This window comes from Ruditapes philippinarum, unplaced genomic scaffold, assembly GCF_026571515.1.
Source record: "Ruditapes philippinarum isolate M1 unplaced genomic scaffold, ASM2657151v2 ctg6090_1_1_1_1, whole genome shotgun sequence".
Taxonomy (NCBI): domain Eukaryota; kingdom Metazoa; phylum Mollusca; class Bivalvia; order Venerida; family Veneridae; genus Ruditapes; species Ruditapes philippinarum.
Genome location: NW_026866274.1, coordinates 1 through 16,648, shown reverse-complemented (window position 1 = coordinate 16,648; position 16,648 = coordinate 1). Strand labels below are relative to the sequence as shown.

The following is a 16,648-nucleotide window of genomic DNA, read 5'->3' as shown; positions in this document are numbered from 1 at the left end:
GTGAGTATATGAATTAAGCTTTTTGATAAATTTGCGCAGTGATTTGTGGTTCAGCATCGTTATGTGTGTATGTATAGCCAGATGAATCCTATGGATGGTATATCTACAGAAGACCATTGAGCAAGATGGTTTCTTCTCTCTTCCTCTCGGTACGTGCACGTCGTTGAGGAGGCAGATTATTTAACATCCACTTCTACGTGTAAGACGGCAAGTTCGCATGTTCTCTACAGCTCGGGGTTACGTTTAAGTCGGCACGCCTTAGCTTGTATGAAGTTAGCTGCCAGTGTCCTTATAAAAGCCGAGGGAGCAGCTCTAAAAAAGGCAGGGAAAACGGAGAAAGTGTGCTACGGCTCGTGAACTCCTAGCACAGAGAGTGACGGCTTGAAAAGCAGGTCCTTTGCTGACATAACAGCCTATTTTCAGGACTACCGCCTTTTCTCAGGTAACTGTACTTTTTCATTGGCCGCCAATCTATGACCTACTTTTAACTCAAAATTCATATATTTGGCTAATACTCCGTGGAAACTGCACTGAGGTAGGCTAAATTATCATCACGATGTGCTTCAAACATGACAGGTGACATGTCCGGGGTTCGTACTAGACAGCGAAAGATGCTTTTTATGCGTTAACGGGTGGATGGATCCCAATTTGGCATAGAATACATACATACATATATGCAAGATAGAATACATACATGCAAGATGGTTTTACATGGGTTTCAACATAAGTTCACACTATGAATTCCTTAATTAAGTGTTGACTCTAGTCCGTGCTGTTGTGATGATACCGGGCTGCTCTTTACAAGCATGTCACTGTGACGTTACTGTTCAACTGAGAGAAATTTTTCTCCGGTGCATTAAGTTTTCACTTTTTTTATATATAAAACCTATTGTCGATTATCAGAACCCATGCAATGTCAAATTATTTAAACGATTACCGGCAGTAAAAACGCACTAAATTAATTAAATACTATCAAGGTTCATATATCGGTCATTATACAATTATATTTATATTCCCCATTGAGGCATGACTTACTTGCATGAATACATCTTGTCGTTTTATAACATAATGTTATGAATTTAAGTGGACAAATATTTGTTCAAATTTCTATTGAGAATGACTCGTATCAATTTATATTTTCGTGACTGGTTAAAATTGTTGAAAGCTTTTATATTAATAGGAACATAAGACGTTGCAATACAGGTATTGCCAATTCATCCTATATTGTGGTTTTATATAATAACTTCCTGTCATCTTGTTGCAGTATCATCCGTGTTGTCACGAAATGATCAAAATTATCATCCGTGGTGTCATGAAATGCTCAAAAGTCGACCAGGAACAGGAATAATTCTTTTAAGAAGAGGTTAATTGTGTCACAAACCAATTGCAAAAGTTATGTTCTCTTGCCTAGACAAACGTAAACTATTACTGCAAGTTGCATAACTTTTATTCTTTTAAAAGAGCAGCCACAAGTTTGCCAAATTGGTGAACGTCTTTTAAGGTCAAGGTCACATTCAAAATAACTCAGTATGAGGATATTGTCATGAATGTCGTTTTGGTCAAATTATAAACCAAATCCATCAATATAAATAAGTTTTATCAAATAAGATCATTGAAAAAGTATAACCTTTCTTTTAAAATCTTTTTCCCTTCATTCACTTCACTGTGTTCAAATATTTATGAAACCGGTAAATAAATCAAAACATTCCACAGAATTCAAATTTTCATATATTACATTGAGGGTGAAGGACATTTAAAGGTCAAGGTCATACATTAATAAATCACTGTATGTATTGCTTTGTTATATCTATTCATAAGTAATATTTCTTTTTAAAAAATGACTTTTTTAAGGTAAAGGACATACATGAAATGCTCCATCCTAGATTATAAAAATATTAAAAATATGAATCGAATCAATCCTAATACATAACTGTTTAACAAAATCAAAGAATTGAGGGACAAGATCAGTTTAAGCTGAATCTCAACATGACAATTTCATAAAAACTGTATGAATGAAAGCCATCCATAAATGAAGCTTAAATATAAAGCTCAGCATAAAGTTCAGTATGACCTACTAGAACGTAAGTTTCAAAGAGTTATTATGTCTAAGAATAAAACTATACATGTACATCCATTGATATCAGTCATGGTTAATTTTAGCAAAATTCCATAGTTAAACCGTAAAGGTCAAGGTCAGGCCCAAGTTCAGTTTGACCTACTTAAAGGTATTTCCAAAAGGTTATTATGTATAATGGCTATTATTGTGTATTCATTTCACATAAACTGTTTTATCAAACAAATGTCAATGTCAACTAAGATTGTATGAATACAAAAAACTGACCAAATAATTGTAAGATTATATGTAATTTGCACCGTCACTGTTTTCTTTGAAGTCCATTTTTGCCTAATTTTTCCTTAACAACTATCTTCCAAACTTCTTTTCCTAGCATTCTGACAGTGATTTATCATAACAATATTAAAACAGAAATCACACAACAAGAGCACCGCTAGGCGGAGCATTATTTGCCCGAAAGTGTTTTTTTTTTTTAGTAAGGATGAAGCATTTGTAAGACATTACATAAATTAAATAAAGTATTACCTCCTTCAAATAGTAATCCTCCTATAAAGTTTGAATATTGTGGGCCAAATGGAACTTAAGTTATGCTCTGGAAACTGTTTTCAGTTCTGAGGTAATAGTGACCTTGAACTTTGACCTTTTGACCCCAAATTCAATAGGATTATTCTACCCAATGTGGACAATCATCCTATGAAGTTTGAACACTGTGGGCCAAATGGAACTTAAGTTATGTTCCGGAAACTGTTTTCAGTTTTAAAGGAATAGTGACCTTGACCTTTGACCCCAAAATCAATAGAGGTCTTCTACCCAATATGGCAATCATCCTATGAAGTTTGAATATTGTGGGCCACATGGAACTTGAGTTATGCTCTGGAAACTGTTTTCAGTTTTAAAGTAATAATGACCTTGACCTTGTGACCCCAAAATCAATAGGGGTCTTCTACCCAATATGGACAATCATCCTATTAAGTTTGCATACTGTGGCCAAACGGAACTTAAGTTGTTCTCGGGAAACTGTTTTCAGTTTTAAGGTGATAGTGACCTTGACCTTTGACCTTGTGACTTCAAAATCAATAGGGGTCTTCTACCCAATATGGACAATCATCCTATGAAGTTTGAATACTGTGGGCCAAACGGAACTTAAGTTATGCTCTGGAAACTGTTTTCAGTTTTAAGGTGATAGTGACCTTTACCTTTGACCTTGTGACCCCAAAATCAATAGGGGTCCTCTACCCAATATGGACAATCATCCTATGAAGTTTGAATATTGTGGGCCAAAAACTTAAGTTATGCTCCGGAAACTAAATTGTTAACAGATTAAGGCGGACGGACGTTCCAACATTTTGGGTTTAGGGGCTATTTTCTTTGTTATTTTCTTTGTTTTCTTAAGGGCTACTAGCCCATAAACCCTTTGATCACTGAATGAACCTATCGTCTCTTTTGTTTTCTTTACTGTTATATAGCCCGTAAACCCAAAATGTTTGCTCGGACGGACGCCAGGGGGTATAACATAATATGCCCAAAATTCTTTAGGGCATATAAAAACTAGTGAAAATAGCAAAGATTTTGACTCATAATACCCTCTGGAAAACTTGTAAATGTAACCAAACTTTGGAATATGTATTACCCCCTCCTAAAAACTATGCGACCCCCTCTGGTAAAAATCCTGGATCCTGATCATTGTCTTCACTCATAAATAATCTGAGTACAAATAAACTACAGATTATGTTATACATAATGACCTTTAGCCAAGACTAGTATACAAGTGTTTTCTCATTTATGGCTTCATAGTAAAACAAAGGAATGGGTAATGTAGAAATTCTCACAAAAAAATTCAATCAAAATCCAGGAAAGTGCTATTAGGCTTGGGATACATAAATAAATACCTACAGTTATTGTGAAAGATTGGTCTTGCATGAAAATCTTTAACCAGGAATTTTCTAATGTCACAAGGAATATAAATACAGTAAAAATCTGTGCAAGAATCAGTGACAGTGTCTTAAAGATATGTGTGAAATTTCTAGTGAGTATTTCAATGTCTGATGATGCATGATGTACGACATGGTAGTTGCAACAACAGACTTCAAGCAAGAGAAGATAGCCTATATATTATTTGGATAGCCATGCTCATATATAATGTATATATCATATAACAAAATTAAATTCTATATACATTTTATGCATATTTTTATTTTTGCTCATACATGAAAGAAATTGCAATTATCATTATTAATTTAGTATTAATCTCTCAATCCAAGGTCTTCCATCTTATAATGTAGTATGTTTTCTTCCCTGAAATATAAAATTAAATACCAATATAAATATTTTGTTCTGAAATATATAGCCTACAAATGAACTATTATTCTTAATACTCGTACATCTGTTTACATACATGTACCACAATATCTAAATAACTTATTTTATTGTTTAGCAAAAGAATAAAACAAATCTACAATAAAAGTGAACATTTGATTCGCATTCAGTTTTTTTTTCATGAATCAGTACCTCCTTAAGATCAAAGCTAGTTCATGCTTAGATCTCAATTACCATTTCTTCACTCTTAGAATTAAAGAAATAAGATTTTTTTCTTTACTACATTTATCTCAAACAGCCAGTCATTGACTGAATTTACACAGAATTTATTTTAAGATAGGATAAGTAAAAAGAAAATTACAAGTCAACACCAGGGATGTGTATGTTATTTAATTATCTACTGGTTTCGACCTCCCGTGAGGTCTTCATCAGGATAAATTTTGACAGAAATTTGGGCCTGAAGTATTAAAAATGTATAGGATGGTAAGTCACAAGACTACCCAAAAATAGTAACAAAAGATCTAAAAATAGAATGAGATTTGGCTCAGTGCCAGAATGTTGTTAGGTCCATGTGTAATAATTAAATTTATAAAAATATCATAGTTTTACTGAGTCCAGTGTTTTCTGATTATTAAGAAGTTCCATAAAAATAGAATACACAAATAATTTATTTTAGTTTGATTGCGTAAGAAGCTATCAGGTATTAAACACACTCTCCAACCCAATTACAGGAATCTAGCAGTACTACAGAAATAAATGTTTAATATAAAGTTTCTTGCTCAAGGAAACAACGGCTTGCCCCTGGCACAGTTTGAACCCACATGGCAAATATATCCTTAGTTAGACTACTCATTCAACATGTTAACCTCTCCACCACAGTACTACATTGATTTACCACTTAATATTACAAGTATGTGTGTCCATGTGTGGAAACATAATGAAATCTATCAAATCTTTACCATACATCTGATACATACCTTTACGTAATAAAGTTATTTTATTTGGTAAAATGTGCTGTCCAAATGTAAGTAGACAATCAGGATCTGTAACTCTAACTTGGTTAAGATAAATTCCACCTGCTTTTATCATCCTAATAGCATCAACTGAAAGTTAAAGAAATATATCACATGTATGAATAATAAGTGGACATTGAATTTGAGGAAACTATTATTATTCCTTACATTATATGGGCACAAAATAAGAATGTTGGAATGAAATTAGTTTTGTACTGTAGAGCCATTCTCTATACTGTGTAAACCTGGCAAGGTAATAATAATTCAGTTGACACTATTATAACCAAATTATTAACCTGATTTCTGTTACAATTTTTGTTTATAACAGGGTTCATTTCCTAATTAGTGGCAGAAAAAATACATAAGGCACTTGATGACAAAGCTTCTGTCAAAGTTTGGTCAAAAGCCCTAGAGAAATGTAGGAATTGCACACAAATCCTTACTCAAAATTATTTTATAGTAGATAAAAGCACTCTCATCAAATTTGCAGGTACGAAAAAAGTCCTACCACAAAGTTTACAGGAAGGACAAAAACCCTTCAATCAAATTAGCAGGTAGGATAAAATCTCTCCCATCTAAATTGCAGGTAGGACAAAAACCCTCCTATCAAATTTACAGGCAGGACAAAAACCTTTCTATCAAATAAACAGGTATGACAAAAATCCCCAAACTTGAAAAGATAAAACACCACATTAGCACAAAAGTTGTAACTAATACTTCATTAAATTTTATACCAGGAAGATAATATGCACTACACTCAATGATAGTTTATAAAACACTCAATTTGCTGTGATGAAGATTATTGTATTTATCTTTAAATGAATGTGAGCCGCGTCACGACAAAACCAACATAATGGGTTTGCGACCAGCATGGATCCAGACCAGCCTGCGCATCCGCGCAGTCTGATCAGGATCCATGCTGTTCGCTATCAGTTTCTCTACTTGCTATAGGGTTTGTAAGTGAACAGCATGGATCCTGATCAGACTGCATGGATGCACAGGCTGGCTGGATCCATGCTGGTCGCAAACCCTTTATGTTGGTTTTGATATATCATATGATATATATGTACCTTCTCTATCTAAACATTTACTCTTCATGACAAGATCTAGAACAGTGATGTCATCTTGTAATAGTAGATCAATGGTTGGAGCATTATTGAACAATCTGGACAGGTCATTATCTGACAGATGTAATAACGCTTCTGGACTGTCACTGAAAAATGCCTCTGTCCATCTCTGTGCCTCTAGTAATCCTTCCTCTGAAATAGAGAAAAAAAAAATCCCTAGAGAAATTCCAAAATGGCAAAATTGATAATGTTGCAGGCTCGGTTTGATTGAGCCTGTTCATTGACGGTACTGTCTAGTGCAAACTACTGTTCACGCCCCCTAGCACCGGCTTAAGCAGAATTAAGGGTGAAATTTTGAAATTGGAAACAACTGCAGATGTGTTCATACGGCAGTTATCATAGAACTTTCAATGTGACACGTAAGTGCCATTCCATGTAAAGCAGCGTATATTATATAGAAAAGAAATACTAGTATAACATACATTTAGTAGTAAGTGAGTAAGGTTATTTAAGAATTAACCTTATCCTGTCATACTGTAAAACTATTACATAATATTCAATTACATTGTAAATGAAAAATACATTGTTAATTTAAATGTACAATGTATAAAATAATGGGAGTTTGTTTTAAAGCAGCAAGTCACACAAACATGAAACTTTAGAAATTATGTAATGTAAATGTTTCAGCTAGATGCTTTTATCAGTGCATGTCATAATAAAATTACTGTAAGCGATGTCAAAATGAAACAAACACTTATCCAAATGTCAAAAACAACCTGTGAGTGTGTTTGTTTTTTTATGAAGATTAATTTTGAAATTCTTTCAAATATCCTATAAGAATCCTGACCCCTATCCTAGTCATTCCCTGTGGTTATAAAGTATAAAATACTGATACAAATTTTGTCAATGGTTTTCATTGAAAATTTTATCACTGATATCATCCTTCATTTGAGCCGCGTCATGACAAAACCACTATAGTGGGTTTGCGACCAGCATGGATCCATGCTGTTCGCTATCAGTCTCCATACTTGTAATAGGGTTTGTAAGCGAACAGCATGGATCCTGATCAGACTGCGCGGATGCGCGGGCTGGTCTGGATCCATACTGGTCACAAACGCATTACTTTGTTTTGTCATCACGCGGCTCAATTTTTATAATTTTTATTAAGTTTTTTTTCAACAAACCACTTAAATGGAGGTAAGGTATTTGAGATAAAGATGGGAAGAGTGTAATTCTTTCCCTTCTACTCAAGCAAAATGATCCTTCTTATTGTTAAAATCCTGGTTACCTAAAAATAGTTTTTCTAATGTTTAATCTCTAAATACAGAATGTTGCATGAAATTTAATCTGTAAACAAACATGCCAAAATAATAAATCACAGCAGGTGATATTACTATTTAACTTCCATCATGACGGGTTATGCAGTATAAAGCTACATTTAGGCAATCTGTTATCTGCAGAACAACTGTTTATAGCATGATAAAAATCACACCATAATACAGAAGTTGAAACTTCATTTGGAAAATTTTTCTTACAGGAAGAGGCAAAAATTTCAACATCTCCCACTCGAGATACCAATTGAACATTTTAACATTTTGTTACGAAATATTTGAACATTGTTATAGACACAAACTGAAAACAATACAGTTCTACTGACTTTGAAGCTTGAGTGGTATTAAGCCAGTTATAATTTAAACTCTTTTAATGTAAACCTACCTTCCATATACATATCAAATTTTCTCTTTACCTAACAATATAAATGCTACTGGCCAATCTGAACAATGTGGGATTTATCTACAATTATTTCTATTCTATGTGATAAAACAAGTCATATACAATGAAAACATCATCTGAATTAAATCTGAGGCTAGTCCAGGAATCAATTAAACCACATTTTAAAAATAAAATTGCTTAAACAATTCTTGATATTTTTCAATATAATTGGCAGTAAACTTAAGCATTTAAGTTTGATATTCAGGCAATTCATGCAAGGGTAAACGAAAAAGTTTTGAAAGTAAAATCAATAAATTTATAATTTTTTCAGTAGTTTACATAACATTTTTCAGATGTTTTTTTTTAAATTTAAGTCACACAAACATTGCAGCTTTCCAGCTAGGTTGGTGAAGAAAGGCATCAGGTTCCCTCTTGTTGCACATTTTCAGGCACAGACAGACATTGTAGTAAACCACTGACAAGCTGGCACCTGGGTAAAACCACTTTAAACCGGGCAACTGAGTAAAACCACTGAGAATCTGGCACCTGGGTAAAACCACTGACAAGCTGGCACCTGGTTAGAAGCACTAAGAAGCTGGCACCTGGGTAAAACCACTGACAAGCTGGCACCTGGTTAGAAGCACTAAGAAGCTGGCACCTGGGTAAAACCACTGACAAGCTGGCACCTGGTTAGAAGCACTAAGAAGCTGGCACCTGGGTAAAACCACTGAGAAGCTGGCACCTGGTTAGAACAACTGAAAACTTGGAATCTAAGTAAAACCACTGACAAGCTGGCACCTGGTTATAACCACTGACAATCAAAATGCTAGCTGGATAGCTTTCTCATGGATTTTGTCAGGATTGGAACCAATGGCAGTGAGTGGCAATTGATTTGAAGTAAACAACCATAATCGGTCTGTCACAATAGCCCTTAAAGTATAAATGAAAACAAAACATGTTAAACCTGAATCTGCGAAATGGATTCACCTTGCTTTGAACTTAAAGCAGTCCATTCAATTAGGTGATTTCAATATCAAAATCCAAAAACTGAGTTACCAACAATATAAAGCCTAGTCAGACTGTACAGCCTTGCAATGCTTTAACTGGTGGAAATGGCAAATCACTTTTAATGTCAGCAGGTAAGGAATTAAAACGTATGATGGAGGATGATCCCGACCCCCTCATACCTATTACAGGGTAAATAAACGGAAATTACCCGATGGGGCTTCAAAAAAAAAAGGTTAGGAATTAAAACAAACTGCTATAAATGTTAACAAATACATTCAGAATTTATTTTTAAAAACATACCTCCATGCACTAGAATTAAAACTTTTTCTGCTAGCAACTTCTGAGCCTTTCTTTTCTCTGGTTCACACTACAATATATATCAAAAGGAAATGACAAAATATTTACACAGGTCTAGATTAATCTAAGAAATAAATCATTTTTCTCGTAATTTAATAAAGATGTATGCAACAGCTTTATATAAACATAGCAGTAGAATAAAAACTGTATTTTAGAAATTACTTAACCTTTTACCCCATGAGCATATTGCGAAAAATGGCCGTTTTCATTGAAAAGCCTCCTGTAACAAGTTCAAACTGCTATGAAAAATGCTTCAATACTAATGAAACTTGGCACAAATGTTGACTACACCATTGCCTCTATAACAGCATGCTCAATGGTAAATTTCCTGTTACCATGGCAACGGGGGGGGGGGGGGGGGGGGACGTCTCAAAATTGCCAAAAATCACTATTTTGCATTGTTTTTTTCCTTCAAAACTGAATTCAAAGTGCTGCTACTTCTCAATGAATTGAGATAGAGTGAATGGCTTTTTAGTGTCGGATACTAGTTATGCTGAGATCGACTTGAGGCCATTTTTAGCCTGTCACATGTCCAAAATTTTCTTGGCGATGAGGGGGACTCCGCCCCCCTTCAAACCCTCCAAACAGGGGGCACATCCCCCTTCTGGCAACCCCCTGATGTAATATTTGGATGGGGGACAGCGCCGAAAAAGTGGTCACTTTTTTTAACAGCATTTTCTGGGGCCTAAATAGGGCATTTTTTCACTGTTTGAGGCCTCAGAAAGGGGGGGGGGGCAAAAATCCGTCGAAACACGCTTATATAAGGGAAAAGGTTAAACTTTGCATGGTATTATAACAGAAACATTTTAAGCTATAAAATGGTGGTCAACAAGCTTGTTTTCACTTAAAATGATTCTATTATTATATTACAAGACAATGCAAAGTTAAGTACAATCTATTTCAAGGGAGACTTTATCATTATTCGGAATACAAAATAGTTTCAACAGTTCAGATAACAAGAAATATATTTTTGGTTTTTCATAAAGATGCTATGGACAGTTTACTTAAACATATCAGTGAACAAAAACTGTATATAAGAATTTATTAAACTTTGCATGGTATGAAACAGAAATTAACCTTGCCATGAATATTGAAAAATGCCGTTCACTGAAAAATCTCACTGTACAAGTTCAAACTGCTATGAAACTAGATAAATGCTTAAACAATCAACTTGGCACAAATGTACTACCATTAACTGTTAAATTTCATGATACTGCAACGATGGAATCTCAACATTTACCAAAAATCACATTGCCTCGATTGTTCCATTAAATTTTCAAAGTGCTGCAACTTAAGGATGAATAACAAGGCTTTTCAGCTTTGGTTAAAGCTACTTATATCTACTGGTCATTTTTAGCCTTTCACAAGTCCAATTTGTCTTGGATACTTCGCCCCTTCAAACCAAAAAGAAGGCATACCCCCTTCTGCAACCCGATGTATCTTGGATGGGGCGCTGCCGAAAAATGCTACTTTTTCTGCACATTTCTGAAACGAAAATCATGTGTATTGGCCAAATAGGACATTTCTTACTATTTCAGCCTAAAAGGGGCGGTCAAAGTGCGTTCGCGATATATGAGTAAGCGTTAAAGCTAAAATGTTGGTCAACAAGCTTGTTTTCATCTAAAAATGATTCTATTATCATATTACAAGACAATGCAAAGTTTATGAACATTCTATTAAATTTTTCCAAGCTTATCCCTGGTACAAACAAGCTTTTACTGTTACTAAGCTTTCACAGGTGCACTACCAAGTCACAATAGATTAGTTTACCTGTGTCCGCTTATTTTCGAAGCTGTAACTGTAAAAGTTTGTTGTACCCCCGTATTAGGTGGTAAAAACCCAAAATGTTCTTAATTCCGGAGTAAGTCTTTTATGAACACAAGAGAATAGAGAACTAAATAACATACCTGATGATTCCTTAATATACTGTCTATATCAGAATCTGGTAAAAATGTAAACAGCTTTAAATATTGACCAACATCTGTGTCCTGTATATTTAAAAAATACTGAAAAATAAAAGAAAACATATTAAAGTAGGAATACATTCTTTAACTTTGCTTCTAAATATTAATTTACTTGCCACTGTTATTTCAAGCTACATAATAAGAACACATCAAAATATCTTTAACTTAGAGCAGTCAACTTTTGACACAAGATCTTAAAAGTGATAAATATAGAATGATTTTTACATTTTTATCAGAGCATTCTAACTTGTGAAAGTAGATGACATATACAATCAAGCTTGAGAAGTTTGTTCTTCCAGTTTTCATAGTATCTATTCTAAAAAAGCTCAATTGTGAAGTAACTTTTCTTGGATCCTCTAACTATGAAGAACTAGCAACACTGTTGTGATCTCAGTTGATATTGAATCGGAGCTCTCTAGGTTAAGGTGCATATGCCTTGACCACTAGGCCATTACTTCTCTCTCATTTTCAGATTCTTAAAACAATTATTTCCACGATTGCTGATTTCTTAAATGAACTTGTCCATCTTTCAATCTGGACAAAATCATTCATGATTATTGAATAATAGAGTATAAGAATCTTACACTTAGATATTTCTGGCTGTGCTGACAGCCGGTGTTTGATTCTTTTTCTAGCATATTACATGTTAATTGTTTTCAGAACAGAAATGATGAAAACTGAAATTTCCATTACGCATTTTTTTCTGATAATAGCGTTTGAACTTCATTGATAACTGTAAAATGACATTATCCTAAGAACGCAATTCATTCATAAAAGGCATGCGGAAATGACATCACTAAAAGCACGCCACTTGTCTTAGGGGGGGGAGGGGGGGTGAAAGACATATTTTTTCTAGCACTTGTGTAAATGGTAAACCATGATAAGACAGCACTGATATAACAGTGGGATTGATAGATTCTATTGTCACCAACAGTATAAAGATTGAATGAATCAAGATAATATTCCTGCATGTATTTCAGACATATTATCTGCATGTATTTCAGACATTTTTTTACGAGAATTCAGTATTACCAAAATATTTTCTCTCTCCCTGTATATAGTCAAATTACCTGATATAGTTCATAAGGTGTTGTTTTATTTGGGTCCAGCCATAGAGCATTGCCTTCAGATTTTCCTACTTTATGTCCCTGGGATGTTGTTATTAATGGTAAAGTTAAACCTGTAAAATATTGAAATTATTTCTTAGTAAATTTAAATGGAATTAAATTTTTTTTAAAGTGCATAATTTTAAAGCTATGTATAAATATTCTTTTATGAGTTAGATCAACAAAAGAATATTAATAACAAAAAACAATTAATTTTACACTTTAATACTATTTAATATTCATTTTTGGGAAAACAAACAAATTCAAATACTTACACATCATTAAAGATCAGTGAATTTAAAGCAGGAAGAATTACCAAATGTTCTTTCCTTTAAAGCTTTGTCAATGAGATCCATTCCTGCTGTAATGTTCCCATACTGGTCATGTCCACCTATCTAAACACAAGTTGAACATTGTAAATAAATATAACATCATACAGTACACAAAACTAATTCAATACTATCAACTTTAACTAGCTCCTGGAACCTAAAGTGATTAACCTTTGCCACTAGTTCATATACAACCAGGCCGGTCTGTAAATCCACACAACCAGACATGGCTTTATCAGGGCTTGCGCTAGCAGGAGCCAATCAGCAAATTGACTTCAAATTATTAAATTGGCTCAAGAAAATCAGTTATGAAAAGTATGACTTTTGGAATCTTCAGTCTAAATTTAGCATTTGCTATTTCAAGAACAGGAAAGTACATATTTGGTTTTCCATCTCTAACTTCCACTTTACTGCTTCTTATCTCAAAACACAGTGACACAGTCTACTTTTTGTGGGTCAATGACTGGTTTATATTGTAAGCAGTTCAATTTTTCGGAAGTAGGAAGCTTGAAAAGCTTTTTTAGTAAAATACATGTTATTAAATGAGAAATCAGTAGATCAAATGCTTTCATTATCAAATAAATATAAACTATTTCACAAATCAAGTTGACATACCTGGATATAGCAGTCATGATTCTTCAGTAAATATAACCAATCATACGACTGGAAAGTTTGATATGTAAATTCTGTAAATGACATGCCAGCTTGTGATGCCAGGCGAGACTTTACACTGAAATATATACCAACATTTACACTGAAATATATACCAACATTTACACAGAAATATATATACCAACATTTACACTGAAATATATATACCAACATTTACACTGAAATATATACCAACATTTACACAGAAATATATACCAACATTTACACTGAAATATATATACCAACATTTACACTGAAATATATATACCAACATTTACACTGACATATATACCAACATTTACACAGAAATATATACCAACATTTACACTGAAATATATATACCAACATTTACACTGAAATATATACCAACATTTACACTGAAATATATACCAACATTTACACTGAAATATATATACCAACATTTACACTGACATATATTACAACATTTACACTGATATATACCAACATTTACACTGAAATATATATAACAACATTTACACTGAAACATATACCAACATTAACACTGAAATATATATACCAACATTTACACTGAAATATATACCAACATTTACACAGAAATATATACCAACATTTACAGAGCCTGACCATCCTAAATACATGTACCTTGAATGGACTTGTCCATCTGTTATTCTAGACTAAACCATTCATCATTTTTAGTAAAAATTTCCAAATATTCTCAGACTGACCATCTAACAATTAATCACATGAATAGATTCTGTGGTTGTCATAATAAAGTGGTAAAATAAAAGGACAGCATGCTTAACTATTTTCATTACTTGATAGTAAAACAAGAGCCTGGATAATGAAGAATTTTCTAAGTCCTAAAGGGCCATAATTCTTTTCATTTACGGACTTTGAACAGTGACTTCCTTTTATGCTCTCAAATAAGTGTGTGAGGTTTGAACCCATTCCTTTCAGTAGTTTTGGAAGATACCAACTTGTATGCAAAAAGTTAACCAAAGTGTGACACTGACAACTGGGTGAGTACAATAGTTATTTCTATTATTTGAATACTCGAGCGTAATGTAAAATTGAAAGTTGGTAAGAAAATACTGAATACTAATCTCAGACAAAAGCCAAATAGTTTAATATAAATTCATATTAGGGCTATCTGAAACTCATTGTAAATGATTGATAAGCAAATAATTAGAAATATGTCCTTAGAACATGGATGTCACCACATTCCACTATTTCGTCAGTTTACAGATAGATAGCCAGCTTGATGGACGAATGAGGACAAATGTATATGCCACCAACCTCTAACAGCCTTAGTTGGAGCATTATAATGTATAAATTTATGATTAAAAATCTAAATAGCTTTGAGTGAAGACACATCACAGAATGGTGTATTTACCTATGTTTATTAAGCATACTGTTCATTCTAAAGTATCGTCCAATCTTTGTGAGAAATTCTATCACATTCATGTCATCATACCAACTTCTATTATTTAAAATTCTGAAATACAGTAAAAGTTATACAAGATTTATAGACTATTTGTACTACAAGATTTTGGTAGGTCAATTAGGGACAGATAAATCTCATGCTATTTGTTTGGGTAGCAAATGAAAATCATATCTTTTCTCACATACTGAAACTGGGCGAACCCAGACCTGGAACTCTTCATTTAATTTATACAAATTTATTTTACATTTGTAGTTCAATTGCGTTGAAAGCTATAAGATTTGTTTCTGTCAGGTTGTATTTTAACATTTGATGCAAGCATTAGTTGTAGAATTTTATATTTATTTCATCTTAAAACTAAATGCTATATGACCGATTTTTCTCCATCACAACAATATTAAAGGCACATTATGCCTCAGAAATCCGTATTTTTTTAATTCTATAGAAATGCCAAACATGTATTTAATAATAATTAAATAATGCATTAAGTGCAAGTGGGAGGTGTAACTGCAATGAGAGGTTTATCAACAGAAAAAAGTAGCACTGAACATGTAGTTATGTGTCTTAAAGGTAGCAAAATGTAAACAAAGTAGTATTTTGTCTTCCATACAAAATACTTATTCACTATGATTATACAAATTGCCAAAAAATCTAAAGATGCAAAAAATAGTTCATTTATATAGCAAATGAGAATCTTTTTGAAAACTGTACTCGTTACCAAAAATAAACAGTTTTTAGAAATAAAAATAATAGCACTTCTGAAGCATAATTGTTCTTTAATGTAATTGAGAATAACAACCTTTGATAATTACCAATAAATTCAAAACATCAATATATGTGTGGTCAAAGCAACTTAATACAAATGTGTGTCTTGTTAAAATCATCATAACTTACTTCACATCTTTAAGGTCTCTATCATCTTTCCACAGATGTAAAGCATGATTTGTAAATATTCTGTCCAGATTTTCCGTCAGACCTATGATGTTTTGTTCCACAGTTTCTGCTGAAATTTCCTCTCTGTCTTTTGTTTTGCCACTAGGATCTCCTATATGAGCCGTTGCTCCTCCCACCTACACAATACATGGACATCCACATCATTAAATTTATGAATATGAGAACCCCCAAAAATATGAGAAGTGTTTAAAGCTGCATGCCTGCAGATGAGCCAAAATATTTGCAAAAATCATATTTGAGAAAAATGTTAAATGTGATTGAAAATGATTTTTTGAAAAGTTAAAAGATCAAAGTTATATTTTACATTTTGTGTGCCATAAATGACTGTTTTTAAATTATTACCATATTTCTACTGCTTGACTCACACAGAAAAGGGCCATTTTTGCATATTTTGACTTCGTTTTTGTAATTTACGTGCCCTGTAAGTGCCATTTACAACGTGCAGATTACTTTCATTGTTCACTTCACTATATTTCATTTTTTAATGCATTTTCAAAATTTTTATCAAAATTAGCATAAATCTGGAGGCATGATGCTTGAATATCATTGTTATCATTTTCATAAGATTATCCTATGTTACGGTGGAGGAAGACATCAGGTGCTGGTCTTTGGAAGCACTGAGTAGAACCACGCATGTATCATAAACTAGCTGGATATCTTCCTCATATGAAAG

General features: G+C 33.3%; 1 protein-coding gene across 1 annotated transcript; it reads right to left on the bottom strand.

The window, feature by feature from the left end:
* Positions 1 to 4,216: 4,216 nt before the first annotated feature.
* On the bottom strand, positions 4,217 to 16,091 carry LOC132731977 (tyrosine--tRNA ligase, mitochondrial-like; the record flags this gene model as incomplete). The annotated part of the gene is given in 10 exon segments (XM_060718280.1): positions 4,217 to 4,369; positions 5,368 to 5,493; positions 6,474 to 6,662; positions 9,492 to 9,558; positions 11,456 to 11,554; positions 12,583 to 12,692; positions 12,935 to 13,013; positions 13,563 to 13,677; positions 14,974 to 15,075; positions 15,916 to 16,091. Coding segments are annotated over 10 exon segments (1,107 nt in total), but the record flags the coding sequence as incomplete, so codon positions are not given.
* Positions 16,092 to 16,648: the final 557 nt, after the last annotated feature.